Raw genomic sequence first — 26,968 nt, 5'->3', positions numbered from 1 at the left:
CAAGTTAATGCTGCTAAAATGGAGACACTTTTTTTGAACTGTTTTTCATGTCGAAAAAATGGGCCACTTCAGCACTTTGCCACATTAGTCATGGCTCTTTTGATAATTGCTCATCACCAGATGTGCCGCTGACATTTCCAGCAGCGTGCTGACTATAGAGCAGGCTGCTTTATGTGCTCTTTCTCCATCCTGCTCTGTGCTCTCGCTCTCTCTCTCTCTCTCTCGTTGTTTCTCTGTTCACTTAATCTGTCTCTCGCACACTCAGAGGTCCTTCTTTTTGCATTAACATTCCCGGGGAAAAAAAGTGTGTTATTTTTTTAAGAGTTAGCAGTGTACTTCTGCAAATATGTAACTTTACAGGAGGTGATGCCCTACAGATTCCAGTGTTTGGGAGTCATTTTCAAGCTCTCATTTTCAGAATGAGAGTAAATATGCAAGTTGTTGGAGAGATTGCAACAAACCTGGAAACATGATCTGACCCCACGTTTCTGTGTATTTCTGTGTCTGTGTGTGTGTGTGTGTGTGTGTGGGTGTGAGAGAGAAATGTCAAGAGCCTTTGCTCTGGGGCTGCATAAACAGGGTATTTAAATAGCGCTGGAAACTTTGCATAAAAAATTAGCATAATTGACAGGTCACTGTTGCCTGACCTCCTCATCACGTCCCACTAAATTAGAGGGCCCTTTGGTCATCAGCATACATGAAATTCATTTGTTGATTATTTTCTTCCATGTTCACCGGGTCCACTCCTTCAAACAGTCTTGGCAACCTCACCTCAGGCCCTTGCGTCTTGTAAAGGTTTGAAATCGCCCTAGTGCTGCCCTTCACGTCGCTGATGGGGTGTTATTGTGTTTTTCAGAGCATTTGATTTTGTGTTTGCATTCAGGTAGAGAAATGTACCCCCTCGGGTCCGCAGAAATATTTCTCATGGTTATGGAACGATGCCCTTGGTGTACTGTGTTATAGCCAAACATGTAGCACAACATGAGATCCATGAAAAATTCATTGTGTTGGAGTTTTTTAAGGCTCCTAAATGTTCCCCCCTTAAACCATTCCCCTTAGAGAGCCGTCCACCTGCGTTAAGATCTAACGCACCGCACGGCCGCCCTGTTCAGACCCGGCCCTTGGTGGCTTATGAATATTTTAACCGATTCGCATGAGGCCATACGATGAATATTTACCACGTTAATGCTTAACCTTCATCGGGAGTGACTGTGCAGTCTGAACTTCTTCCCCCCTTTTTTAACATTCTTGTTTTTGAAAGAACACCTGCTTTTTTGTCTCGTCGAGTCATGGAGGCGTCATCGGCAGAGACTGTACGGTTAATGCACTAATGTACATCAGTCACGTAGGAGGAACGGAGTGGAACGGACATTTATAAAGGTCAGAGGCCAGCACCAATTCTTTGTTAGACCATCAAAGCCCCCGACACTTTTTAGGCATAGCCGATTGAGTTGACTGGACCATGCTCCAATTCTGCCTCACTTCACCACATACAGAGAAACTGGTGGCAACGGATCTGGATGGCAGCATCAAATTGCATGACGGTCATCCCATGTCCAAGATCTTTTGTCCTTCCAGGCTGTTGCTTACAAGAAAGGTGCAAACCACAAATGCATGGGCAGCTTGTCTGGGGGGCTTGGCAAAAAAAAAAAAAAGAAATCTATAATTATTTAAGTTTCTCAGCTTTAAAACATAAAAGGAAAACTGTTTTTTTGGACCCCTATATTTTTTTTAATTTTTTAATTTTTTTTTGTTAACTCCCCCCATAATGCATTGTGTTTGCCCTTTCTTGTAGGGTCAGCCGGCCAGAAAGGGAAAGAGGAGACTCCGCCCTGCCAACTCGGCCCTCCTTCTGCCACCAACTCAGCCACGCCCACCCTGAAGGGAGCCACGCCCCCTCCCACATCCTCCCAACTTTCGGCTCGAGCAGGGACAGGGCTTAATTCGGCCCCGGGACCGCCCCCAGCCCCTGATCCGCCCTCCAACGGGACTCACCCCCATTTCCCTGCCACGGGTTTGGGCCAGGACTTTTACGGCGCAGCCGCCTTCCCTTTGGCAGGAAAAGTGGCACTGAACTCCCTGTTGCAACGGCAGCTAATGCAGACCTTTTACTCCAAGGCTTTGCAGGACGGCTCCATGCTTTTCGCCCCAGCCCACTACGCCCCCGGCCCGCTGGCCCAAAGCTCCCTAACACCCCACCAGCCGTCCTGCATTAGCCCGGACGCTAACGGGGGGACCGCTCCCTCTCCCAGCCGCTCTGAGGGGGCTGGCAGCGCCTCCGAGGGCGAGGACATGGACACTGCAGAGATCGCCCGCCAGGTCAAGGAACAGCTCATCAAGCACAACATCGGCCAGCGCGTCTTTGGGCACTACGTCCTGGGCCTGTCACAGGGCTCGGTCAGCGAGATCCTGGCCCGTCCCAAGCCCTGGAGCAAGCTGACCATCCGCGGCAAGGAACCCTTCCACAAGATGAAGCAGTTCCTCTCAGACGAGCAGAACATCTTGGCCCTGCGCAGCATCCAGGGGAGACAAAGAGGTGAGTGGTGCCTGGTTCTTCGAGGAACACTTCACCCAGAAAATGCAGATGGTGCTGGTAATAAATCAACTGGACTTTTATTAAAGCAGTGGACAAGCACATACAATAATTAGTGTCATTATTACAAACAAACTACCAGTTCATGAATACATAGAAAAGGACAGCGGAGGTTTACCATCAATAGTTATGAAAATGTATAAACTTTATCGCTCAAATAAGGTGCACAATTGGACAAAATGAATATGTACACTCCCTTTTAATTTCAATTTTCCTTTTCACAATCATTTTATTGTTCACAATCTGGTTTATTTTATTTTCATAACAGTAAGGAGTCAAAGTCCTCAGATAATAACAGCGGTGAAGCAATTCTCAACAAACTGGCAACAGAGGTCAAAGAAAGTTTCAATACCTCTGAAATAGAGCCTCCACATTAAAAGATGCAGCTGCTGAGTCCACACTTCCCTCGTCCTTATTAAGCACATCAGCACTTTTGGGTGAAGTATTTCTCTAATTGTTGATCTTGAATCAGCGTAATTTTTAGTTTTGCACGCCATTTTGATTTCCTCTGAGAAATGTGAATGTCATCATTAAGACACTAGCGTGCATTAGTATGCATTTGGGCCATTACATCTGAGTTTCCAGACATTAACGCTTAATCAAACCGAGTTTGAGAAAGTGGGATTAAGCAGTAAACAAGTGCCTGTTAGTTTGGAGTGTAGAAAAGTGCAGCATATGGCACGATGAACTCGTCTCTCCTCCGTCTCTCTGCATATCGATTCAGACGTCAGTTTAGATCCTTCACATCTTTTCCATCACGACTCATTTCCACACGAGCGAGCTTCCGATCGTCCTTCAGGCTCTGTGGGCCCGTCCTCATCGTGCGCTAATCCATACCGAAACCTTTCACTGATCAATAGTATTGACCCAGAAGGAAGGCAACGGTAAGTCCTGTAGAGTTTCGATCCACGTTGCTCGCTCCAGTTCCGGCCTCAGAGCGCCAGGAATGCAGGCCGTCGGGAAGCTGTCAATCCATACTGACCTTAGATCACCTCTCCTGTCCATCTTTAACCCTTAAATCTTTGCAAAGGCTATTTATGGAAGTTATCATTTTTTATTTTTACGTTTGGTTTCTATAAAAATTGCTTTGCAATCCCTGAATGGACTCGTTGATGCTCCGAAGCAGTCTTAGATACATACAGACCACTAGGTGTCAGTATTTGCTGTTGCATAACCGTAAGAAGAGGAATCTGGGATAACACCCGATTGGCTATCACATAACAGAAGCCTCAGGTTTCTCAGTCTGACCCCGAGTGTGCGCCAGGGCCCTTGAGGATCCAGATGAGATGAAAAGCTGGAGTTTGATTGAGAATGATTGGAGAAGGCCTTGCTGTGTGGAGGGAGCGGTTTCAGGTAGTGATAGCGTTTTGTCAACAGAACCATTTGTGGTCAATTACTGCTAGCTAAGTATCATTCATTATTTTCTATGTATGTCACACTTTTGGAGGTACCAACTCGACTCAACTCTCTGTTTGGTACCTGGTTGATTTTCCAGTACCACAGCTACCCCCTGAAATGTAGCTGGTCATGTTGGAAAACCCCGTCTCTAACGGGAACAACGGACTTCGGAAGTCACAACAACGGCAGCGGTAAAGTTAAGCATTGTTTACTCATCGTGTATTTGCATGTTGTTGTTGTTTGGAAATGAACACAGCTCCATCATCAGTTCAGACAGATCAGTAGAGTTTATCCATTGCTATTGTTGGCCACCGATTCAAGGAGCGCTTGACCCTCTTCAAAAGCCCGCATTTTACAAGCTGCCATTGTGAGTCGATGGAGGGTTTGTGCTTGATGTCTGCATTGCGTGGAGTTGAATGGCAACTCTCTCTGGCCAATCACAACTCTGCAAGGTGTACACTTTACATAGAGTCGAGTCAAGTAGAGCAGATACCATGCAGTGGAAAAGCGCCATATATAATTTCGTAGATTATATGATAACTCTAGGGTCTTGCACTTTGTTTGGAGAAGACCAAAAGGACTTGATGGCATACAGCCACAGGAATTTTAGTGAGGTCAGGTACTGGTGTTGGCTGATGTTCTAGCTCATAAACTGATTAGCTGTTGGCTAGTTTTCGATTATTGACATGAAGTGAACAGAGAATGCAGTTCACTTGATTTAAGCCCAATGCAGAGGGGCTTTATATTTTGATTTCATGGTCTTCATTGGAGAGTATACAAGCTGCGTTTGCCCCATTGGGCACCTGTGTCTACAATGAGTCATATATTATGGGAGCATTCCTAATAATTTTATTTTAATAATTTTAATAATTGTATTGTTAGTTGTAAAATAGTAATCAGTTATCTAAATTTACTATGTATTAAACATGGTATTTCTATAGGTTTCTCCAGTTCTGGCTACAGAGCAGCAAGAAAGTATGCAGTCCAGCGACTGACCTCAGATCACTCTCCACGTCCATTTGAACCATAGCATAACTATCCAAGGGGAAAGTGTCAGATATCCCATGGTGATGTGTTTCTCAAGCTGGAAGTTCCAGACGAGTTGGAAAGCTAGCCTGAGTTAGATTTCAAATGATCGAGGCAGGCCTCGCTGTTTTCAGGGAGCTGCAACCCACTGGCCACATGGCTGTCCACTCTCGTTATGCATTATAGGCCTATTTGGCAGAGCACTGGACATTTGTGAGGAGCAGCAGAAGCAACCAAGTAGCCACTGCTGCCATATGTAAGCTTCGGAAAGTGTCTGAGCAACTTCTTACTTGGCTGGAGGGTGCACTACAACAATTTGGCACCAGAGATGAACTGTGGTCTTGCTAAGCCTCTGGGTATGAACATTTTTGGAGGCTTTCCAAGTCTCGCAGCAGGCGAATAATTAATCAAATAAATAACGGGACTAGGCTGAGGTTTACTGATGTTAACCCATAGCTCACGTATCTTTTGTGTGCACGTTTTTTTGGGGGTTTTGATAGTAAACTAATTAAAAATTAGATGTTTTAATGTGAAATACTCTGTTAGGTCAGCATCATAAACTTGTTTTGTCTTTCAGAGGCCTTCTCTGTGCTGCTGAAATCCTCTCGTTTGAGTAGAAACAGCTTTTAAAATTCCTTAACTCCTTCAATGATTTGAGCCCCCATTTAGCCTTTGAGCTTTAGCCCTCAGGCCTTGTGGTACCCCACCTCAACTCTCAAGACCCCCTGGAGGTCACAGGCACAGTTGCTGAAGTCTGATGAGGCTTAGGTGTGTTTTTCAGGGCCATTCCTTTTAATGACTGTAATTGGAGTGGTACTGTCAGCCGTGTTGTGATAAGTTCTTCTGCTCTTTCGAGTTACTGAAGCAGAGTTTTCTTTCTTTTGGCTTTTGGAAGTCGCTAGTTCGGAAGTCACCGCTAGCCCTGTCTTCTCACGCTCATAACTGCAGGTTCACTCCGCAAGAGTATGAAGATATTAGGCGTGACCAGCGAACTCACATAAACATCCTTAGGTGCTGAACTTCAGACAGGTCCATCGTCAGCCATCTCCAACCCCTCCGCCTCACTCCACCCTCCTGGCCATGTTGGCGTACTCAGTTCCAGTGAGCCACACGCACCCTTTTCACCTTGTCGTCCCTTTTTTGTCGTTTATTTTGACAGAGAGCCCAGGCCAGGCCCTTAGCCGAGTGTTTCAGGAAGGTCCGAAGCGGAGAGCCGGCTCCGAAGGCACCCCGCGGACAGGTGTGTCCCTTAGTCCTGATGTTTTGTTTTTGTTTTGTTTATTTATTACTTTGGTGTTGCTTTATTTATTTTTTCCTTTGCCTCCCTCCTAATTCTAAAGTCACCATTGTACTCTGGTGACTTCCCTTTACCTATGTTTTTATCTCGGATGGTGCTTTGGCTTTAGGTTTTGGCTGTTTTAAATTGGATGTAACTTTTGATAGTCAGTTATTTCCCACTCAAATGAGCCATAATGTCTGGAGCTAGGGAAAAAAGAAAAAAAACCCTGATAATTAAGTAATTAATTCGCTGTGTTTACAATCGCTAACATCAGAATCTCCATATTTTAACTCTTACATACATTTGGGTATAATATTATCCCCAATAACATAAGGAATTTGATTCTGAAGCATGATTTTGCAGTGCTTTTTCTTGATGGAACACATAATGAATGCAGTGAACAATAAAATAATTTGTAGGGGTTTTATTTGTTGTTGAATAAAAGTGCACAATACACAGTAGCCCTCATGAAACATTCAGCTTGCTCAGTCCAAGTATTCATTAGGTGCACTTTCCCCACTCTCTTGCCTTTGCTAATATCAGTCAGGACTGTGCCTTAAGAAAAATAAAATTTTAAAATGATGCACTGGGTATTAGCCGCAGTAACTTGTTAGCTACATTAACCTTGTATCTTCACTGTAGCTTTTAAACCTCTTGAAACAGCACCCATGGTGCAGCTTTCAGTTCTCTCACACAAGGGTGTTCACGTAGCACACTTGATCTGAAAACTGGAGCACTGCCCTTGTTTATATATTTTATTATTAATGCCCAAATATATCCCCGAAGAAAAAAGGACAGTAAACGTAGCCTCTTTTATCCTCCGTGGCTTCTTCCTCATTCCCATGGTGTAGAAATGTGTCCCGGGCACCTCCAGCCTAGCTCTCCCCCACAGCGTCTGTCTGATTGACGTCAGGCGAAAGCCCCAATATATAATTTAGGCCTTTTTAACGAGTGCCTGCGCGCCTGGGGCTGGGTGGTGTCGGCTTGGCCTTTCCAAGAAGTGGGTGTTACACAAATACCTCCACTGGTCAAATAAACATGCCGATTCGCTCATTTGAAGGTTTTCTGCTGGTGGCCTCAAGCTGTGTCATCCATATTCCAACCTGGCTTAAAAGTCTTATAAAAGTGTAGCGTTGGACCGAGCGTTTACAAAGGCGCAGTCCTTTAAAGGACACTCAGCTCAGGATAACAGCACACTGGGGTTCGCGGTTGACTCCAGCACTGCAGGGCACCACTTTACCCTCGGTCGAAACATGGCCTGTTACTTCCAGGTCACGCCGTTCCTGACCTATTTTAAGATGTTCTCAAAGCACCTCACACGTATAATCACATACACCAGCTAGATGTCTTTGACATTGTCATTGCTTTCTTAAGGATTGAGTTTTGGTCATTTGTTATGATTAGAATGAGTTTATTTAATGGAAGCTGCTGAAAATGGAAGTGCGATTGTTTTCAAACTGTGTTTGACTGATCTTCCTAAATCTCTCCTCTTAGGCAACATTACCACCCGCATCCGCACAAATGAAAGTGGCTCGGACGAAGCCATCAAATCCATCCTGGAACAAGCCAAGCGGGAACTGCAGGTCCAGAAAACAGGTAAATCTCTCCATTCTCGTTTTTTTCCGTTTTTACTCAATGCGTCTGTTTAACCTCGTCTTTGAGCTGTCACATAAACGCAGGTTCAGTGCTGTGATTGGAGAGACTTAGATGAAGGGGCGGGGCAATTCTAGCAAATTCCAGTTTAAAAGTTATAACATAGCACTCACTAGTCTTTAAATTCTCACATACTGCATGGACACAGAAGACCAAGCTGAAATGACTAGTCCCCAATGTTCAGCCAGTTGAATGTACAGTCTAGCGACTCCAACAGAGATGTTCCCTACATCTGCACTGACGTTCTGCTTTTCTCTGTGAACAGCTGACTCCTCTCTCCCTCCCTCCTCATCCGGGGGCTTGACCAGCAGTGGAGGCACTGGCTCGGACGAAGCCATCCGCTCCATCCTTGAGCAGGCACGTCGTGAAATGGAGGCCCAGCAGGCGGCTCTGGAGCCGGTCCTAAAGGCCTCATCTTCATCCTCCTCCTCGTCCTCGTCCTCCATCTCTTCCCTCTCTCAGGGTGACCTGTCTATGCTGTCCCCCAAAGTTCTGGTGCCATCCACACTGGGTGCTCCTCTGCCTGCCTACAGCCCTCTTTCCCTGGTCCTGAAGAAGCCCCCTCTTCTTGCCACTTCCTCCCCTTCCTCACCCTCACCCTCCCCTCTGCTGGACTACAATAGCATTAAGAAAGAGAGACCTGGATCCCCAGGGCAGGATGGCCTACTGGATGGTGGCTCCAAACATGCCAGGGCTTTGGATGGTAGTTCCAGAGGCCACTGGAGGGATCAGTGGTGGAGTAGCCTGCAGCAGGATCGACACAAAGGCCAGCCTGAGGAGAACCACAGCCTGGAGGACTCCAAAGAGGTAAGGGGTCTAATTGTATTTGCAGGTAGAGCCCTTTGTTCCCTGTTTGTTTGTGACATGCATGGCTGTGGGCAAACATCGCCGCCGCAGTGACTGTGTGCTACTCTTGCATGAAAGGTTGCATCAAACTTGTATTTGCACCAAGTCTCACATCCGTGCACAGAGCCTGGGCAACTTTATTTTGCATGGCAGGCGAAAGTGTGATCATTGGTACAGTTATGACGCTTCTCCATTGCATGGTACTCGACTCGGCTCAGCACACCTCAACGTGCTTTTCAGCCCTGGTCCCTTGTGGCCTTTCCACTGCCGAAATGTAGCTGGTGACTTAACGAGGGCTTTGGAACCCACAACAACGATGGTGGTAATTTTAACCGATATTTAGACATCGTGTATTGGCGTGATAATTTTTATTATTATTTTTTTCCCCCTTCGTTGGTTGGCCGAACATGGCTCTGTGCCCAGTTCTCTTTGGTCTCCCACCAATCCAAGAAGTGTTTGAACCTCTTCAAAAGACCACAGCATAATTTTACCAAAAATAAACAGGAGATTTTGAGATGGTTAGTTTGCGTTGGACGTCTACATTTCGCTGTGATTGACTATTCACTCTGGCCAATCAGTGCTCTGCAAAGTTTACACGTCACATTTAGTTCCTACTCGGCTCAATTCGAACTGCGAGCACACGAGCGAGTACTTAAAGAAGTTTTGCATTCAGGCGAGACGAGCCACGTAGGTGCCATGCAGTGGAAAAGTTCCATTAGGAAGTTTGTCCACTTTGTTGTTTTTCCTTGTTTGGACTCACTCATAACAATCTAAATATAAACCATTAGGGCATATAGTCCCTTTACTCCATCCACACAAAAACAAACCTACAGTCCTCCAGGCCTTTACATAAGTGCCGATCATCCAAATTGGATGTTCTCTTGCCTGACGGGCTGTTTCGTAGTCCCAGGCTAAATGCCTTCTTTAAATCCACTCTCATCAGTGTTACGGAAGCCAAACCTTGTCACAAGTTATTACTTCTGAATCTGAAAGTGAGAGTAGATCTGAGAGTGACAGCAGTAATTATAACCTGTTATGTGTATAATTATCTTGAATTATGCTGTGCACGTCTTAATGTTTATTTTTAAGTCTGAGAAATATTTCAAACCCTCAAAAAAACAAAAGAAAGAAATATGGACATTAAAGAGGATGCTTTTATGGCCTCAATCCCCTTTCTCCAGTTTCTCCAGTCCAAACAGCTAGCTAGGCTTATTCTCCTGCTCTTCTGCTGGTTTGTTGTTCTGCTGTTGTGGGTGAACGGCTAGACTTCTTCCCCAAACAATGTTAAAGAGTTTTTACAGATGGACAAAACCCCATAAACATTATGTACGTTTAATGTGTAACATCCAAATTAAAGGCTCAGCAGTCCATCAGAAAAACCTTTTTATATACCACTATCATTTGTTGCAATGTCCGCTCCTAGCTGTTCCCCAGCCTCGGCCCTCGTAGCCTGTGAAAAGCCTGCGGCTGGCTTTTCCTCTATTTACGTCTGGCTGCCAGCCTCCCTGTCCTGTGCCGGATGTTCGGGAACTGACCGGTGGCTCCCTCCCCTCCTTTCTCTGTGTCTCTATGCCAGACGCTCCCCCGGCTGCTCGAGGCCCCTCACTACTGGAGCGAGTGGCCCCTCGCCGGCCACGCCCCGCCCCCTTCCGGCCTCTCGGCCCGGCCCCCCAGAGCGCCTGTGCCCCCTCTACCGCCAGAGCAGTGCGAGCTGTTCTCCTGCCGCGAGCTGGACACGGCCCAGCTGACCCAGCTGGTCAAAGAGAAGCTGGCCAAGAGCGGCGTGTGCCAGCGCTCGTTTGGAGAGAAGGTCTGCTGCGCGTCCGTCTCTTTCTCTCTCTCTCTCTCTCTATCTCCCTCCCCCCTCTCTCTCTCTCTCAGTTTCTCTCTATATGTCTCTACCTCTCTCTGTCTTTCCCCCACCAATTTTAACACGCACTAACTCCCTGTTCCCACTCACACATTAGTCTGTAGTGTCTCTGAGCTTTTAGAACCTACATGTAAGAAGACGCTGGATATGTTTCGAGTGTGTGTTGTCCCATTCAGGCTACATTTGCAGCTTTTGCTCGCAGTCTCCTGAGGTTTAGAGAATAAAACGTGAGATCAAAGCCTTTATCAAGCACATCCAGTCTTGATATTAAGATAAATGCTGCAGCAGTCCTCGGAAATTTGGATGCAAGCGTGACTAATGGTTCATATTACTTGTTGCCATCTTATTTCTGAGAAATCAGACCCATTTCCCCAATTAAATGCAGCATCCCCATCCACTCTTGGTCCGGGACCAATTTATATCGATTTTGGCCGAAGGAAAGATGGCATCTTTTGAGGAATATTAAAAGACATCGCTTTCATTTATCATGTGACTAAATTATCCACAAAGTCAACACTCGGCCTTGCCGTCGCCCCTTCATTGAGCCGCACATCAGTTCCAGCAGAGTTCCCTCACACATCTTCGCTGCAGTCCACTTTGAACTGGATTCAATTACGCAGCACTGCAAACCAAATTATTTTCCTAAGGGCTGTTCTAATGCAATAAGTGCATTAGCTTTTGGGTAAATTCTACCCTGTTTTTTCGCACCATCGTCTCTTTAATGCTGGCTTCTGCCTTATTGAATTTGGACTTGAGCCAGGAATAAAGTAGCCATGCGCGGGCCTCGGCGAAGCCCGGCTTTCCTTTCTTCTATCCCCCTGATTTGAGACGTACAGCTGGAGCTAGCGTGGGATGGAGTAAAGGCTGCTCTCTAGGGTTTTCCGACTGGTTGCTTGTGTGCATGTTTCTGTTACTGGTCCGCCCCATCTAACCTGAGCGCATGGACAGGCCGTTGTAAGGTCTTGTTGTAAACAGAAACTTGGGCAGTGAGTAACATGTTGTTTTGTTTTTTGTTTCTTTGTTCTTCCCCCCCCCCCCATCCTCTGTTTGTTTGTAACTCAGGTACTAGGTCTGTCTCAGGGGAGTGTGAGCGACATGCTGTCCAGGCCCAAACCATGGAGCAAGCTGACCCAGAAAGGCAGAGAGCCCTTTATCCGCATGCAGCTGTGGCTCAACGGAGAGTTGGGCCACAATTCGGTCAGCCAGCCGGCCCAAACGCAAGGTACGGTACCACCCTGCTCTTTCACAGCACCAGAATTTAGAACAATAACAGTCCCAAGTTTGATGTTTACCTGCGAGCTTCGAAGATGCGACCGAGGAGGCAGCTGGCGTTGCTCGGTTGTTCACATGAATAAATAAACTCTAGACACAATGAAAATATATTTCTCTGACAGATGTGTTGCTGTATTGTTCTCCGAGGACAAATGAGCACATGTAGAATACAATGTATACAGCATCCATCGCCATTGTTTATCAAACACCACTTTCCCTCACCAATACCTGTGGTTAATTTTGAGTTTATCTTGCTCTGTGGGCTCTTTTCTCTCTTCAAATGCATTAGAACTTTTTCCTAGGGCTGTATTTTGACTGTGGAAGATATGGAAATTCGCTTAAAACTAAGTTCTGCTTCACTCCATCACTGGAAGTTGCTCAGACTTATTAAAAAGCGTCTTAGATTGGTGTGGGACTGATGTGGCGAGGAGAAGCGAGCTGCAAGTCTGCCTTAATTCAGATTGACGTGAGAAAACTTGACATCAGCTTCTTCCAGGCGACTCCAACCCAAGCTCAAAGTTCAAGGATCTCGGTTTTCTTTATTTTACACTCCATCATGAATTCATACAAGAGCCTGTAGCTAATAAGGACTAAGGAAATTGGACAGAGGGCCACATCCTTAACTATTTGAAAGCTACAGAACTAGAGCAGTAAGCTACTGAAGTTGACATGTCGGTGATTTTCCCACGACTAGGGGGTCGTATTTAACTAGGTGTTTTAGGATGTTGCTCAGCCAATCAGGGTTTAGAATCAGATGTGACGGGGTGAGTGTGTGAAACAGTCAAAAGGTGTGTGTGTGTGGTGCCCTGTCTATAGTGTGTTCCTGCCTTGTGGCTAATTATTTCAGGTCGGATGCAGACCCAATGCAGCCCCGATCAGGATATGAATGGTGGGTCCAGAGCCTACCTGGAATCATTGGGCACAAGGCGGGAATACATCCTGGAGGGGTCGCTAGTCCTTCGCAAGGCAACACAGACACACACACACACTCACATCTACGGACACACTGGAGTCACCAATCCACCTACCAACGTGTGTTTTTGGACCGTGGGAGGAAACCCACGCAGACACAGGGAGAACACACCACACTCCTCACAGACAGTCACCCGGAGGAAACCCACGCAGACACAGAGAGAACACACCACACTCCTCACAGACAGTCACCCGGAGGATACCCACGCAGACACAGGGAGAACACACCACACTCCTCACAGACAGTCACCTGGAGGAAACCCACGCAGACACAGGGAGAACACACCACACTCCTCACAGACAGTCACCCGGAGGAAACCCACACAGACACAGGGAGAACACACCACACTCCTCACAGACAGTCACCTGGAGCGGGAATCGAAACCACAACCTCCAGGTCCCTGGAGCTGTGTGACTGCGACACTAACCTGCCGCGCCCACGGAATAGAAATTACCAAGCATAGATTGTACAATAAATAGGGCTTTTTTTTTTTTCTTTTTTTTTTTTTTTACAGATTTTGTATTTAAAATAGTGCATTTAGTTATAGCTATATAGAATGCAGGATCTTATGTATCATATTTATAAACGTTTATCAATAATTTTCAGTGTGTTAGCACCCGCTTCACAAGAACGTGGTTAATGTAAATAAACACAACGTAAAAATGGGGTCAATGGTCTTACATCAGCTGATTTGAACAGAAAACAAGCAGTGTTTCATTTCTCTCTCTGTTTCATTGTAGTCTCTCTTTTCATTCGCAATGGTCCTCAGTGTCCACCACGCTGTAAAAATGCCTTTTTATTCTGTAGCATTGGGAGTTTATGTGAGTTTCTTCTTTTGTTTCAGCCGGCCGTGTGAGCGGTTAATGGTGCTGTGAAGCCAAATGTGAAAAAAGCTTGTCTTTTAATGATGTGGTAGAGAGAAGTGGAGCAGGAGCACAGCTCCCCCCCTGAGGAGTCAGTAAGAGCCGTATCAGAGAGGCCCATGTCTAGCCCTTGAATCCAAACACACTTTTCAATATCCTGAAGGTCGCGAGGTCACCGTCCGTCTCTGCCCGCTGCGTCCCAGGGGAGTCTGCTCCGCTGTCTGTCTGGACATCCAAATTGGTTTTTTGTCAAACACACACATGTGCACAGTTCTCTTCCCCTGTAGATAATAAATCTCCTTCATTTGTCAGTCGTTACACTGCAGGCCCTTCCTCATTACATACGTTACTGACCACCCATTCGTCCACGTGGAGCTCGGCCAGGATCCGTTTCAGCTAGAGCCTTAAACGAACATACGCTGGACAAAGAGCACAGATTAAGAGGTGCAGCTCTGATGTGTATGTGTGCCGTGGACTTACTCACCCTGCGGGGAACCAGGGACACACAAACAGACTGGTGGAGAGATTTAGAAACGTACGTAGACGTAGAAAATCTATAGGCAAGGAATATAGAAACGTAATGGACGAGGGACATTGAAACAGAGTGGGCAAAGGACATGGAAAGAGACTAGAGTGGGGGGCATCATTCAGTGAAGTTAATATACATAGTAGAAATGTTTTCTTTCTTTTCTTTGCAAATGGTCAAAGTCTGAGTGCACACCTCATTGAATATCATTATCATTAGGTTCTAACATTCTGCATTGCCACCTTAAGAGGTATTTTTAAACCCCGCTGAGCAGCGCTGGGAGATGGAGGTGAAATGAGAATGGGGGGGGATAGGGGGGAGGGTGTGGGGCGATTGGTCTTCGAGGCTCTATAGTGCTGCTCTAATCAATTACCCCACGCTAACACTGATGCATGGTAATTACCAAACCCCCTTAGCCTACCGCTCTCCAGCCGCCCATTAACATGCAAATGACCGGCCAATCACAGCCTGCGGAGTGGGGAGAGCTAGCTGTGGGTGAGGGGTCCACAGGGGACTCGTGTCCAGTCTCTTAGACAGCTCCAGTCCCCCACTCCCCCCAACACCACCCCCTCTTTCTCAAATCAGCTCCTAGCCAAATTTCTGTCAAGCAGCTCATAAAGAGGGAGAAATGGAAGTTGATGGATTTTAATGAACGGGGAAAACACAGTTAAGTTGATCTGGCTGCAAATAGTATGAATAATGTGAATATTACATTGAAAAATAAGGAATATTAATACATCCACTGTGCAATGGTACAAGCTGTCGCAGTGAAAAGTACTCACACTTGATGCATATTTAAATGTTAATTGATTTCAGTCTTTGAGGCCTCTAGGATTCAAACAACCAGATTCCAATTTGTCAAGAATCAGATCTGGATCTTAGTGAAATGTTTGTGACCTGCTTTGGCAAAATACCACAAGGATCAAACCCCACAGCAGCGTGCTCACCTGTTCAAAATGGCCGCTTTCAGCGCCTTTTCACCTCGACCCCGAGCGCACAGCCGTGCTTTTAGCCTGTTTTAGTCATGGCTCGTTTTCCCATTTTTCTCCTTGCTTGTTGTGTCTGTTTTGTTTAGATTCAGGTCGTCTTAGCGCAGAGTCTGCACTGTGATTGGAGAGACTCAGAGGGGGCGGGGCAGTTCTAAAGTGTCTCGGCTGTCTGTCAGATCTGACACAACATTTGAACGCTTCATTTTAGCCCATGTTTTTGGATTTATGCAGCCCACAACAACTGAGTGGGTGGTCTTGTTTCAGAGTTTATGGGTTGGAAGGCGTTCTGGATGCCCAAATTAACCCTAAAAGTTTATAGAGCCCAAAGGAAAGTGCACCGTCACCGTGGTTTCGAAGGATTGAAAATTGTAGCTGGATTTTATTTTTTAAAATAATGTCAAACAAGGAAATAAAGGTTTTTGTTCCAGTTGTTTTGACGTCGGGTTCCCATCACCACCTCTCAGATCAACTCTCTCTAATTACAGCACTCTAACAGACTGTGTTTTTTAATTACGCTGAGGTCTTGAATAATTATGAAAGAAGTTTTCTCTTATTAAGTGAATAATAAGCTGCTGTTTAAAGGGTTAATCTTCGCTCTCTGGGGGGGCGTGTGTTTATCCCTCGCTGCATGACTGTGAAAATAACAAGATGGCAGGAAAAGGCAATCGCCTCACATGTGAGACTCAGAGACGGGCATGCACACCCACCCACCCACACAAACATGTACACACACACACACACACACAGTGGACACACTCCCCGCTGGGCCTTGTTAGCTGCGGCTGTGAGGCCTGCTGGCCAGCGTGGGTCAGTGGCAGCATGTCAGAAGGCCAGCCTTCACCACAGCGCCATCACTGCCCCGTCCAGAGCCCCCCTCACCTCCCCGCAAGAGCCACATGTCACCATCCAGAACACTGGAGGAGAGCCTGATGTGAAGAGACTGCTCTTCTTCCCCCTCTCTCTCTCTCTCTCTCTCTCTCCCCCCCTCCTATATCTCCTCTATCACTAGCTCCCTCCCTCTCACTCTATCTCTCGCACTCTCTCCGCCGGCGTGGCAGGAAGCTAATCGATAGTGACGGCTTCCCATGACTGCTCACTTGTGGCCCGCTTGCAGAACAGGACTGCCGAGAGGGATGAGTGGGAGGGAGAGAGAGAGAGAGAGAGGAGAAATAGAGCATTTGAATTTCCTTTGTCTCCTGTAGAGATGCCACACTTCCAAAAATCATATGTTCTGTTAGCAAGATGAATACATTTGTTAAAGGGATCGATGTGTAATTGAGCTAACAGAGTTTTCTCTTTGTTGACCAAGGAACATGTTTATACAGAAAACAGCAACAGAAATACATTTCTGTTGGAAAGAGTCTGCACCAGGAATGGGCGGTATCTACATTTTTCATACCATCATAGCGCCTCAAAATATTAACACATTATACAGTGCTACAGTGCTATGGGGAGTGCACTGTCAGGCTGCTTGAGCCCCATATGTGTGAGTCGATTGAAGGGTTTTCGGCGCTGTGCAGTTCAGTTCAGCACGGCCTGACGGTGCAGACGGACACACGATCCATAATAAAAATGTTTTTTTAATAGAGAGAAAATTTGGTGGGCTCCCACAGCACCCCCTGCCTGTGGCTCTCTTAAATGCACACGAATGAACTCTTTGACCTTGCATTTAAAAACACAGTACAGATATTGACACACTACACACATAAATACCACCCTCATTTTCAGATACCGTCCACATTATTTAAAATCACAGTATATGGTATTATAGTTACACCGCCCCACCTTAGTCTGCGTAATATATCGCTTGGTATTATTACAAACTGCTGATGTTTTAACAGATATGTAGATGTCAGTATGTTATTGTGTGCTGTGAGAAGTTTGTCCACTTTGTGTAGCTCTTGCCTGTTGTGTAGTTTTGGATAACACCATTGCTCTCCAGATTGCAGACAGGTTAGAATCCCAGCTAATGACCTCCCTTAAAGGGTTAACCCCAGTGTATCTGTACAGAAAGTGTTATCGCAAATTATGGCTGTGTTTTGGTCGGGATAGAGTGCAGCCAAAGATATCGATCCACCGTGAGGTTATTTACTATGTCTCTAGTGGCTGATTGCAATCAAATCCTCACAGCAGTTTTCCAGCGTCTGACATAAAGTTTTCCCTGAAGGACTTTTATGTTTGCTTTTGAGAAGACTATTCCAAATAGGCCAAACTGAGAGTGTGGTCACTAACTTTGGTAGCAGATAGAGACAGATGGACTCCAGGCTTGTGTGTGTGTGTGTGTGTGTGTGTGTGTTGTGTGCGTGCAATCCAAGTCCAGCAGCTGTCCACTGCACACGCAGCTCTAGCGTGGAGTAAAAGTTAATTAGAGACAGAGCGTTCCTACGAGCATTCCTCCGAGCAGGCCTTCAGGACACATTCGACCGTCATCATGAATAATGCTTCTGTATTCAAATATGGATGAGGAGGGTTACACAACTGACCATTTAAATAAACCTGAGTTGCTACCCAGTCTTGTCAGCGTAAGCAGAAAAGATGTCATGTCTGATGTATTAATCTGATGACTACCTGCTGTAGAGAATCCTGAGATCAGGAATTAAACCACTCTAGGAGGATATCAACCGTGTTAAGACACGTTCACCGGGAAAAGTAGATGCGCTGCAACCATGTTGGCCCTATGACTTCAAACCTTGGTCTGTGTGCTGATGTAACAGAACGAGCAGTTAGCGTTCTCCTTTCTAACCACAATGGCCCTGTGGTCAGAGACTGACCCTGAAAGATGGACTTCAAAAGGAGTCTTTTATTTAATGTTATTTATACATCTATGTTCCCTCTGTAATTGCACTAATAATGCATGATGATAACTGCTGGAATCTCTAACTGTGTTCAGACGTATTCTGTACCCCTCTCTTCTCTAAATGTTTACCATTGTGGCCAAAGGGTACCGGACACCTGACTGTCATTAATCTGCCACTCTGGCCCCCTCCGTCTCTCTGTGAGGATGGTGTGTTGTCCCTGACAGAACATAATATCTGAAGAGATGACCCTCTCCCTTTAGCCGTCTTATGACAGTGTCAGCAGTAGATTATAAACATTATAGCACATACAGCCCATTTCCTAATATGGATTAGGGCTAGTCTTGGACTGAATTGCAGTGTCAGTAGTGATTCAGCTTTGGAAATCCTTTTTAGTCCAGGCTTTTAACCTGATCTGGATGTGAGAAAGTCTGTGAAGCATTTGGATTGGACACTGAGTAAACCTGGGTTTTTCTGAGAATGGCTAATGGGGGAGACAGGAAAAGACACCTACGCCACGCCTCTGTAATTTATCGCCAAGAAAAGCAGATGGAACAGCAAGACCGGAGCTAACTCTAGAGCTTAGGCACTGCATTGAAACCCTGGGAGTCTTTTTTTTTCTTTTCATTCCTTCACATTTGGAATCCCTATAAACTCCCAAATAAATATTTGCCAGTAAATAACTCCAGTCAAGCGGGGAACTTTGGCAAGGGGTTCTGTTACACGCTGCTTCTTTGGGGTGTTTATTAGCTACAGCAGAACTGCGTATGTTGTGTACTTAATAGGAAATATATAAACCTAGTGTTTTCCCCATCATCCATCATCAGATTTCCTAGGTTCTTGCCAAAATCTCATTTTCTGCACTTAACAGTAGATCTCTGCCAATGTAAACATCCTTACTGATCCGGACCAATAGCTGAGTCGTTTGTTACATTTATTATCCTTTTAATAAAATATTGACGAAGGTTGGATAGTGAAAACTGTCTGAACAGTTGGGCTAATAATGTCTAGAACATTACAAACATGTGTGCAATGTAGGACAACAGGGAAGAACATATTGTAGGACAATACTGTTGAAAGACAATGGACTTTATGTGTAAAGCAGAAGGTAAACAGCCTTCAGCAAACAGCCAAACCATACCCCAGCCGAGTGGAGAGATGATCAAAGCCAGAATCTAAATTACAAGCATTTTATGTGGCTGCTTTTGTGACAGTTCAATGACTTTAACATGTTAGAATAAAACTGGACCTTCTGTAATTCAAAACTATTGTTGTAGGCCTAGTGTTTTTGCATGGCGGGTTACAGCAGGTGAGGGTTTAGTCCGCTCACTTGGATAAGAACGCTACACTTACCATTTTACCAGTAAGTGTCTTTGAGTTTGTAACCGGATTGAATAGTACGTTGCTTTGGATAAGAGCATAACAGGTATTTAAGAACATACACTCATGTTGTATCATTATTGTCTCCTCTCTCTGCCCTCCAGAAGGCACCCCAAAGACGTCCGGCAGCTGCAGCCCTGCCCCCGAGTCTCCACTCAGCTCAGCCGAGGAATCGGTGAAGAGTTTGGGGGAGCCACTGGGACTTCAGACCTCGGGGGCTGACCAGCTCCAGTCCAGCGAGCCCTCAGAGAGCTCTCAGCCCAGCACGCCCCTGCCCTTGCCGATGTCCAACCTCGGACCCTCTGCTCTCAGCATCCAGGAGATGGTGGCCATGTCGCCTGAGCTGGACACCTACGCCATCACCAAGAAGGTCAAGGAGGTGCTGACTGACAACAACCTTGGTGAGCTGTGATTTATGTTGCATGTCATAACAGAGATTAGGTCAGCAGGTAGGGCGTGTTGTGAGGTAGTTTTCCAAAAGATGGCCTTCCTTCTGTCCAGCAATTCCAATATGTTCTGATAATGAAGTCATAGGATGATAGATCTAGATGATAGATGTGGCCTATCTACTTAGATACCGTAGCGATAGAGTCCCGACTGTAGTTTTACGGTCCAAAACATTTCACTCGCCTGAATGAAAAAGCAATAAAAGATCAGACGCCGTTGTGTCCATATTTGGGCTGAAACTGTACATGGATGGTGCGTTTACAAATTGATACTTGTAGAAGGACACCCAACCACCCTGTGTGTGGTGTATTCACTCAGCTGCAGTCTGACCTTTACTGAGGTTGCTGATCTATGTTGGTTCTCCTCTTCCCACATATTTCTTCAGCTGTGTTGGGGTACCTCTCCACAGGCCAACGATAACCCACTGCACCCTGCTTCATAATACACCAATGCACTCACTAACTACTCTCACTCCACACTCACCCAGGAGACTTTTTCCTCTTCCTGACCGATGAATGGAAAAGGTTCGGCAGGAACGTGTAAAATTAGAGCCGTCTTGGAAACCGTGCGTTCAGGGAAATGACCTCAGCGCGGCTGATTGAGTTAAAGAGAGTGAGTTCACTTTTCCCACTCTCTGAATTGAGGATGAAGTTATGTCTTCATACGGACTAGGCCTGTTTGAAGGACTTGTGCTCTTAAGATGAAGAGAAAAGCCAGGCACGACAGCAGAGATGACTCTTCTGAACCTGTGCATGGCCTGAGAATTACACATTTGTTTTCCTCTTCTCAGAAAGGCTTAAGGTGTTTTCCATCTGCAGGCTTCGTGTTTTCATAACAGCACAGTTATGATTAGAAGTAGGAGGAAGGTGGGGCGCTGGTGTCAAGAACAGGGCCGGTGTTTTTTTTTTTTTCTCTGTTGCTTTGTGTTTTTTAATTAATTGAAAAAGCAGTTCTACTTCATAAGAACCTTTTTAACCTTCTCTGTCGCTAAAGTTTTATAAGGAAAAAATAAGACAAGCAAGTTTATTATAGAGCACCTCTCATATGCAGTGCTTTACAGAAACAGTGTATGTTCCCCGTTCTACCTTTTCAAAACACAGCTGATTGGCTCAAATCAGTGCCGCTGGCATCCACGGTCAGGAGTGCAAATGCTCTTGATTGTTTCTCTGTCTAGAAGACCTCCAGCGCAATGCTAGTCAACACCTCTCATTCTGAGAATCTGTATGAAAATGGACCTTGCTTTAGCTACGACACCCATTAATATGCCACTACGTTGTTTGTATCCCCACTGTGCTGTGAATTGCAGAACACCCAAATAATATCTGCTCAGTAACATGTCACTGATGGAAGCTATGATATAGAGTACATCGACAAATGGTGGTGGATGACCCCATTAAGGAGGGGGATGGTCAAGTGATCACAGGTTTCACAGACTAAGCTTAATCCTCGGCTGCGTTTTCCTTTCAGTTGTGAAACACTTTTCTGAGTGCTGTGTGATCAAGGATTTGGCCAAAGAAATACATGTTTCTGCAAAACAGGAGAAGTGAATGTCAGGGTAAAAAAAATGGAATTCCATATATTTTGGAGTGTTTCTATTGTTCCATTCATTGTAACATTTTCACATAGGGCTGGATAATAATTCAATATCTATCTATACACATTTTCAATATACATTATTATTGTTTATGAAACCTGTGTATCCACGATACAATCACTTTGACCTCTTTAGGGAATAGCGAGAGAACATAACCTCATGTGTGTAATAAGACTCAAATGACTTGGTCGTCGTTATATCTTTTTGTCTCTGCTAATAGAGAGTTTTGTTTTTGTTAATTTTCTGTAATCATGGAGCGCGCATGTATATACAGGAGGTCCTCGGGTTACGTCAGTCCCGAGTTACGGTGTTTCGTGGTTACGACACATCTCCCATTTACTGTTTGAAGCCTTGTTTTGACTTCAGTGGTTTTGTGTCGTAAACGTCGTAACGTGAACTTTGTGTTTGGTGTGTGCGGCGCGGCGGAAGAATACGCGGTTACGCGGCTCGGGACCGAGGAGGATAGGTGTTAGGAGGAGGATAAGTGCTTACAGTATGTACGTATGTCTGTGAGGAGTGTGGTGTGTTCTCTCTGTGTCTGCGTGGGTTTCCTCCGGGTGCTTCGGTTTCCTCCCACAATCCAAAAACACACGTTGGTAGGTGGATTGGCGACTCAAAAGTGTCCGTAGGTGTGAGTGTGTGAGTGAATGTGTGTGTGTGTGTTGCCCTGTGAAGGACTGGCGCCCCCTCCAGGGTGTATTCCTGCCTTGCGCCCAATGATTCCAGGTTGGCTCTGGACCCACCGCGACCCTGAACTGGATAAGCGCTTACAGATAACGAATGAATGAATGTACGTATGTTCCGACTTACACCGAAAATCGGTTTACGACGCGACGTAGGAATGGATTAACGTCGTAAGTCGAGGACCACCTGTATTGTAAATATTGATGTAAAGTCTGGTGTGTAAAAAAAGGTGGAAGGGAACCAAAAGGGAACCTCTGTGTTATTTCGAGTCGACCCTACATTGCCGTAGACCTCTCGCCCGACTCTACCCATAGAGAACACCTCCCACCATTACACTTTGCGATGGTTGAGGGGTGAGCTTTATCACACAGTCGATTTTATAGTGTAATTATATTTGGAATTATATCGTATCGACCAAACTTAAGAAATATATCATGATATCAATTTTTTGCCGTATCGTCCAGCCTTATGTGATATACATTTTGGCCGTATCGTCCAGCCCTATTTTCACACAATGTGAAGGACAACTGTTGTGTTCAAATGATGTAGTAAAGAATAAAATGGACAAAAATGGAGATGTGTTTTTCCTTGGACAGTGATGATGAGTGTTCTCTCTGAAAAGGTTTGGATAAATGTGGAATGTATGTTTGGTGTGTTTATAAGTTTCTGTTTGTTTGCGTTTTAGGTCAGCGCTTGTTCGGAGAGACGATCCTGGGCCTGACGCAGGGCTCTGTTTCGGATCTCCTGGCCCGGCCCAAGCCCTGGCACAAGCTCAGTCTGAAGGGCAGAGAGCCTTTCGTGCGTATGCAGCTGTGGCTCAGCGACCCACGCAACGTTGAAAAGCTGATGGACATGAAACGCATGGAAAAGAAAGGTAGGAACAAAAGTAGAGGCCAGAATGAACAATAAGACTTTGCTGGTCACCTGATGTAGTCAGCATTAAACATTCAGATGCCTTCGGTGAACATGCATTAGGGCAAAGTCTGTGTGTTGTAGGTGTTTTAGGACGTTATAAGTGCCCGGTGTGAATATTTTAGCTGAATATTAATAAAGCATAAACATGAATGATGGTCCAAATTAAATGGGTTTCGTAGAGTTCAACATCAGTACCTCTAAACCTGGTGTTAATGGACTATTGAACTAATGGAGTAGAATGGATTTTGTGATCTGAACACACACTAGGGCACTAGTGGCAGTGAACAGACACACACCTGGAGTTGCAGGCAGTCATCCCCTGAGCCTGAAGAGCAGTTGAGGGTTAGGTGCCTTGCTCAAGGGCACTTTTGTCATGGATAGGAGGAGGACAGCTCTGTTCCTTCACTCCCCTGCCCTAATTTTTCCTGCAGTTCATGTGAATGAAACTGGTGAGCCTCAAGTCCCAAGCCCGCTGCCCCATGCCCCTGAAAGGACCTCTCTTTAACTACAACACCCTTATTGTTTGTATCCTCGCCCCGTTGTGAATGGTCCAGTCGCCAACGAATATCCGATCCCTCACTTTCCGCTGATGGAGACTGTGATAAATAGAGCATCAGTGAACCAGCTCCATTACTGTGAACCTATGAGGTGGTGGATGTGTCCCTTAAAAAGGGCCAGTGGGTGAATGTAGAAGGTAGCAGATTAGCCACTGTGTATATGTTTACGTAACTGCAGCGATTCCAGCGAGAACGTGACTGAACAAAGTGCGCAACAGTCCGCCATGGTCTGCTCATCCTCATTTTGTAGCCAAAGGCGCCGCTTCAACAGGCCACCACTGCGTTTTCGCTCTCATCCGTCCCTCCTCCACCATGGCTGTCTTTCTCTCGCTCCCTCGCTCCTGCTAAAGGAGCCATCCCCTCTGCGCTGTCGCCCCTCATCAGCCGCAGCCATGTCACTTCCTTCATTAGATGTGACAGGCCATGGCCTCGCTGGGCCCTGCTTATTCAAAGTCCTGAGTGCTCATCGTCATCATCATCATCATTAACGTCTCACTGCTCCCCCTTCTCTCTCTCTCTCTCTCTCTCTCTCTCTCTCTCACTCTTGCTCTCTTTCTCACTCCCCCAACCCCCGAAGTGAAGCTAAGTGCAAATTCTTGGAGTGATTAGGCCTGTTTAACGCTTCTCTCCGGCACAGAATGACATTACTGCTCTTTTCCTAAGCGCGGCTGGTCAGCAGCCCACACACTGACACACACACGCATCTCAGCTGAGCTTTGGCTTTGGCTACAGCTGCACATCGTCGGACCTCTGGTCAGAGCGGGCCTAAACGTCCCCCGAACCCTCCTGACAAACCCAGCAGTAGGACCCATGACCCCACATTACCAGTCCTAAAGGAAGGCCAGGGGACAGAAAGAGAACGCGAGTGACCGCTGCCCAATAAAGCAGACTAATGTCCGAGCTATGACTTCTCGTAACCCGGCCACGGGCTCCTCTTAGAGCCATGGAGCGTGCTTTTGACCTTGGCGAAGTTAAACTCGGAGAGTTTATAGCAGCAGGCCTCAAGGAGAGCCATGCATTTGACTCCAGCTTAGAGAGTAAAAGTGAGCTTGAGTAAAACTTTACTGTAGGTCCTGACAAATACGTAAGCTTCTCCTGAACCTACACGAACGTATGTAAAGGCTTGTTCCAACAGGCCGCAGTTCAAAACACGTTCTACGGCGAAATAAAGCAGCCTTTATGAAGACTGACGCTTATTGGAATGAACCTAAACATCTCTGTCATTTGTCATGAAAGGCTTACGTAGGTGTTGTGTAGCCTTAGGAACGATGGCGTACAGCAGCGTGTCACTGTGTATTTATTTTTGAAAACGATTTTTCTTGGACACTTTGCTTGCTATAAACTATTGCAATTGACTCCACATGTTGAAGTAATTGGAATAAGACTTTACTGGGCTGTTTTAGCTTTTAGCCATTTCATTTTTTATTGGTCGATCAGAATAGCCAGGTTTATGCGTTATGAATCTCAGTCGAGCAGTAAACTCTGAAAATGCTCGCTGAAATATGGAAAATGTGTCACAATCAAAATAAATGACATGGTCCTAGGATTCCCAGTGAAGACACTTCAGATGTTCAGTAAAGCAGTGCTGACCCCTGGTGGTCGTTTTCTGTTTGTTTTATAGGTGATGGAGATGTCTGTTATTCTTTGGTAAATGTATATGGGCTTGAACACATTCTGGACAATATCTGTAAAGGGTCTTTGACATGTCTTTTACATTTTGGCTCATGTCTCTGGAACCACTTCATTGTCATAATTTATGCTGGGATTGTGTTGCTGCTTGCTGATGTGTCTAATATCCTTTATTCATGTTCCTGCAGCTTACATGAAGCGACGTCACAGCTCCATGAGCGACACGCAGCCAGTGGAGAGTGTTCTGCAGGGGACAGATTTTGTTCAGGCAAGCAGCCCTCAGCATCATCCTCAGCAACAGCTGAAGAAGCCTCGTGTAGTTCTGGCTCCGGAGGAGAAGGAGGCTCTGAAGAGGGCCTACCAGCAGAAGCCCTACCCCTCGCCCAAAACTATTGAGGAGCTGGCCACTCAGCTCAACCTCAAAACCAGCACCGTCATCAACTGGTTCCACAACTACAGGTCAGTTCTGCTCTAATCTGGACCTCCTTAGATGGCACAGTTGGGATTGAGAGGCCTTCTTTAAACGTCTCTCCTCTGTCTCTCTCTCTCACCAGGTCTCGTATCCGCCGAGAGCTCTTCATTGAAGAGATTCAGGCAGCAGGGGCTGCGACGGCTGAGGGGGTCTCGCCCACGGTGCGGCCGAGCAAAGCGAGCGAAGGAGACAGTTGCGACGGCACAGAGCCGGACACAACAGCAGATGAAAACAAGCCCTCAGAGGAGGCGGGATCAGCCGGCAAAGAGCCCACTCCCTCCCACTCCCCGACCCCGAGAGACCCCACTACCTCAGCCGCCGAAGGGCCCGGGACCAGCGGCCAGAGCGGCGCCTCCAGCCTGGCGCTGTTCGGTTTCTCTGAAACGGCCCCAGCAGCATCCAGCAGCTCCTCACGCAACCCCAAGGACAGTAACCTGCGCAAGAAGAAGGCGGCCAACCTCAATAACATCATCCACAGGCTGGAGAAGGCAGCCAGCAAAGAGGATCCATCCGAATGGGAGTTCTGAGCCCCTGTTATTTCACTTTGTGCACACAGACACACACAGTTGTGGGCCAAAGTTGGGACGCCTCTGGTTGAATGATGGTTTTCTATGTGAAAACGAATCGTCTGCAGAAGGATTTTCTGTACATTTTAACACGTTTATTTCCTTACCGTAACATATTGGGGGACAAGAGAGAACATAAAATGTGACGTGTGCAAACCACACATTTTATATTTTATGTTTTATTGTTTCTTCAAATATGCAAAACCCAGCAAAAGAATTTAAATTGACACTGTGCAGGAAAATAATGTCATAGAAAGTGTCGTTTAAACAGAGGTGTTTCCAGATGTTTCCCACTTAGCTGTACACAGGCTCCCACTACCCTCGTCCTTCCCCCTCGATTGACCCAGGAGGACCCTCCTGTGGGCACAGCCAAAGCCAAGCGTGGCCATCTTTGATACTGACTGGGTTTTTTTTGTTTGTTTGTTTGTTTTGTTTTGTTTTGTTTTTTCTTCCTGATGAAGAGAACAGAGAATTGAAAAAGTGGACGAAACCGAAAGGACGAAAACAAGCAAATCAACAGCAGGCCCTGGTGAAGGACCGCACAAGGTCGTTGTTACTGAGATGAAAAAGCACTTAGCCGTCCCGTCCGGCACAGCGCCCTAAAACCCTCTCCCGCCGGTCAACGGTCACCCGAGCATTAA

At 46.1% G+C, this 26,968-nt stretch overlaps 2 protein-coding genes across 2 annotated transcripts in view; both read left to right on the top strand.

Moving 5' to 3' along the window:
* Positions 1–26,968, top strand: part of LOC136678128 (protein CASP-like) — a 161,258-nt gene that overhangs the window by 114,909 nt on the left and 19,381 nt on the right. The gene's annotated exons all lie outside the window — the stretch shown is intronic.
* On the top strand, positions 1,463–26,707 carry LOC136677814 (homeobox protein cut-like 1). The gene is made up of 10 exons (XM_066655465.1): positions 1,463–1,544; positions 1,796–2,536; positions 6,177–6,257; positions 7,791–7,892; positions 8,215–8,756; positions 11,728–11,887; positions 19,568–19,864; positions 22,874–23,062; positions 25,478–25,748; positions 25,844–26,707. Exons 1-10 carry the CDS (start codon positions 1,463–1,465, stop codon positions 26,286–26,288), a joined length of 2,910 nt encoding a protein of 969 aa, XP_066511562.1. The 3' UTR covers positions 26,289–26,707.

This window comes from Hoplias malabaricus, chromosome Y, assembly GCF_029633855.1.
Source record: "Hoplias malabaricus isolate fHopMal1 chromosome Y, fHopMal1.hap1, whole genome shotgun sequence".
Lineage (NCBI taxonomy): Eukaryota > Metazoa > Chordata > Actinopteri > Characiformes > Erythrinidae > Hoplias > Hoplias malabaricus.
Note: the sequence above shows the minus strand (reverse complement) of the source record. Positions and strands in the feature narration are given on the sequence as shown.

Bases quoted from the DNA above. Each gene is read 5' to 3' on its own strand.
- LOC136677814 (XM_066655465.1), top strand. From the start codon at position 1,463: ATGCTCCAATTCTGCCTCACTTCACCACATACAGAGAAACTGGTGGCA. The intron at 11,888-19,567 runs GTACGGTACCAC...TCTGCCCTCCAG, and splicing joins CCAGCCGGCCCAAACGCAAG to AAGGCACCCCAAAGACGTCC. The intron at 25,749-25,843 runs GTCAGTTCTGCT...CTCTCTCACCAG, and splicing joins AACTGGTTCCACAACTACAG to GTCTCGTATCCGCCGAGAGC.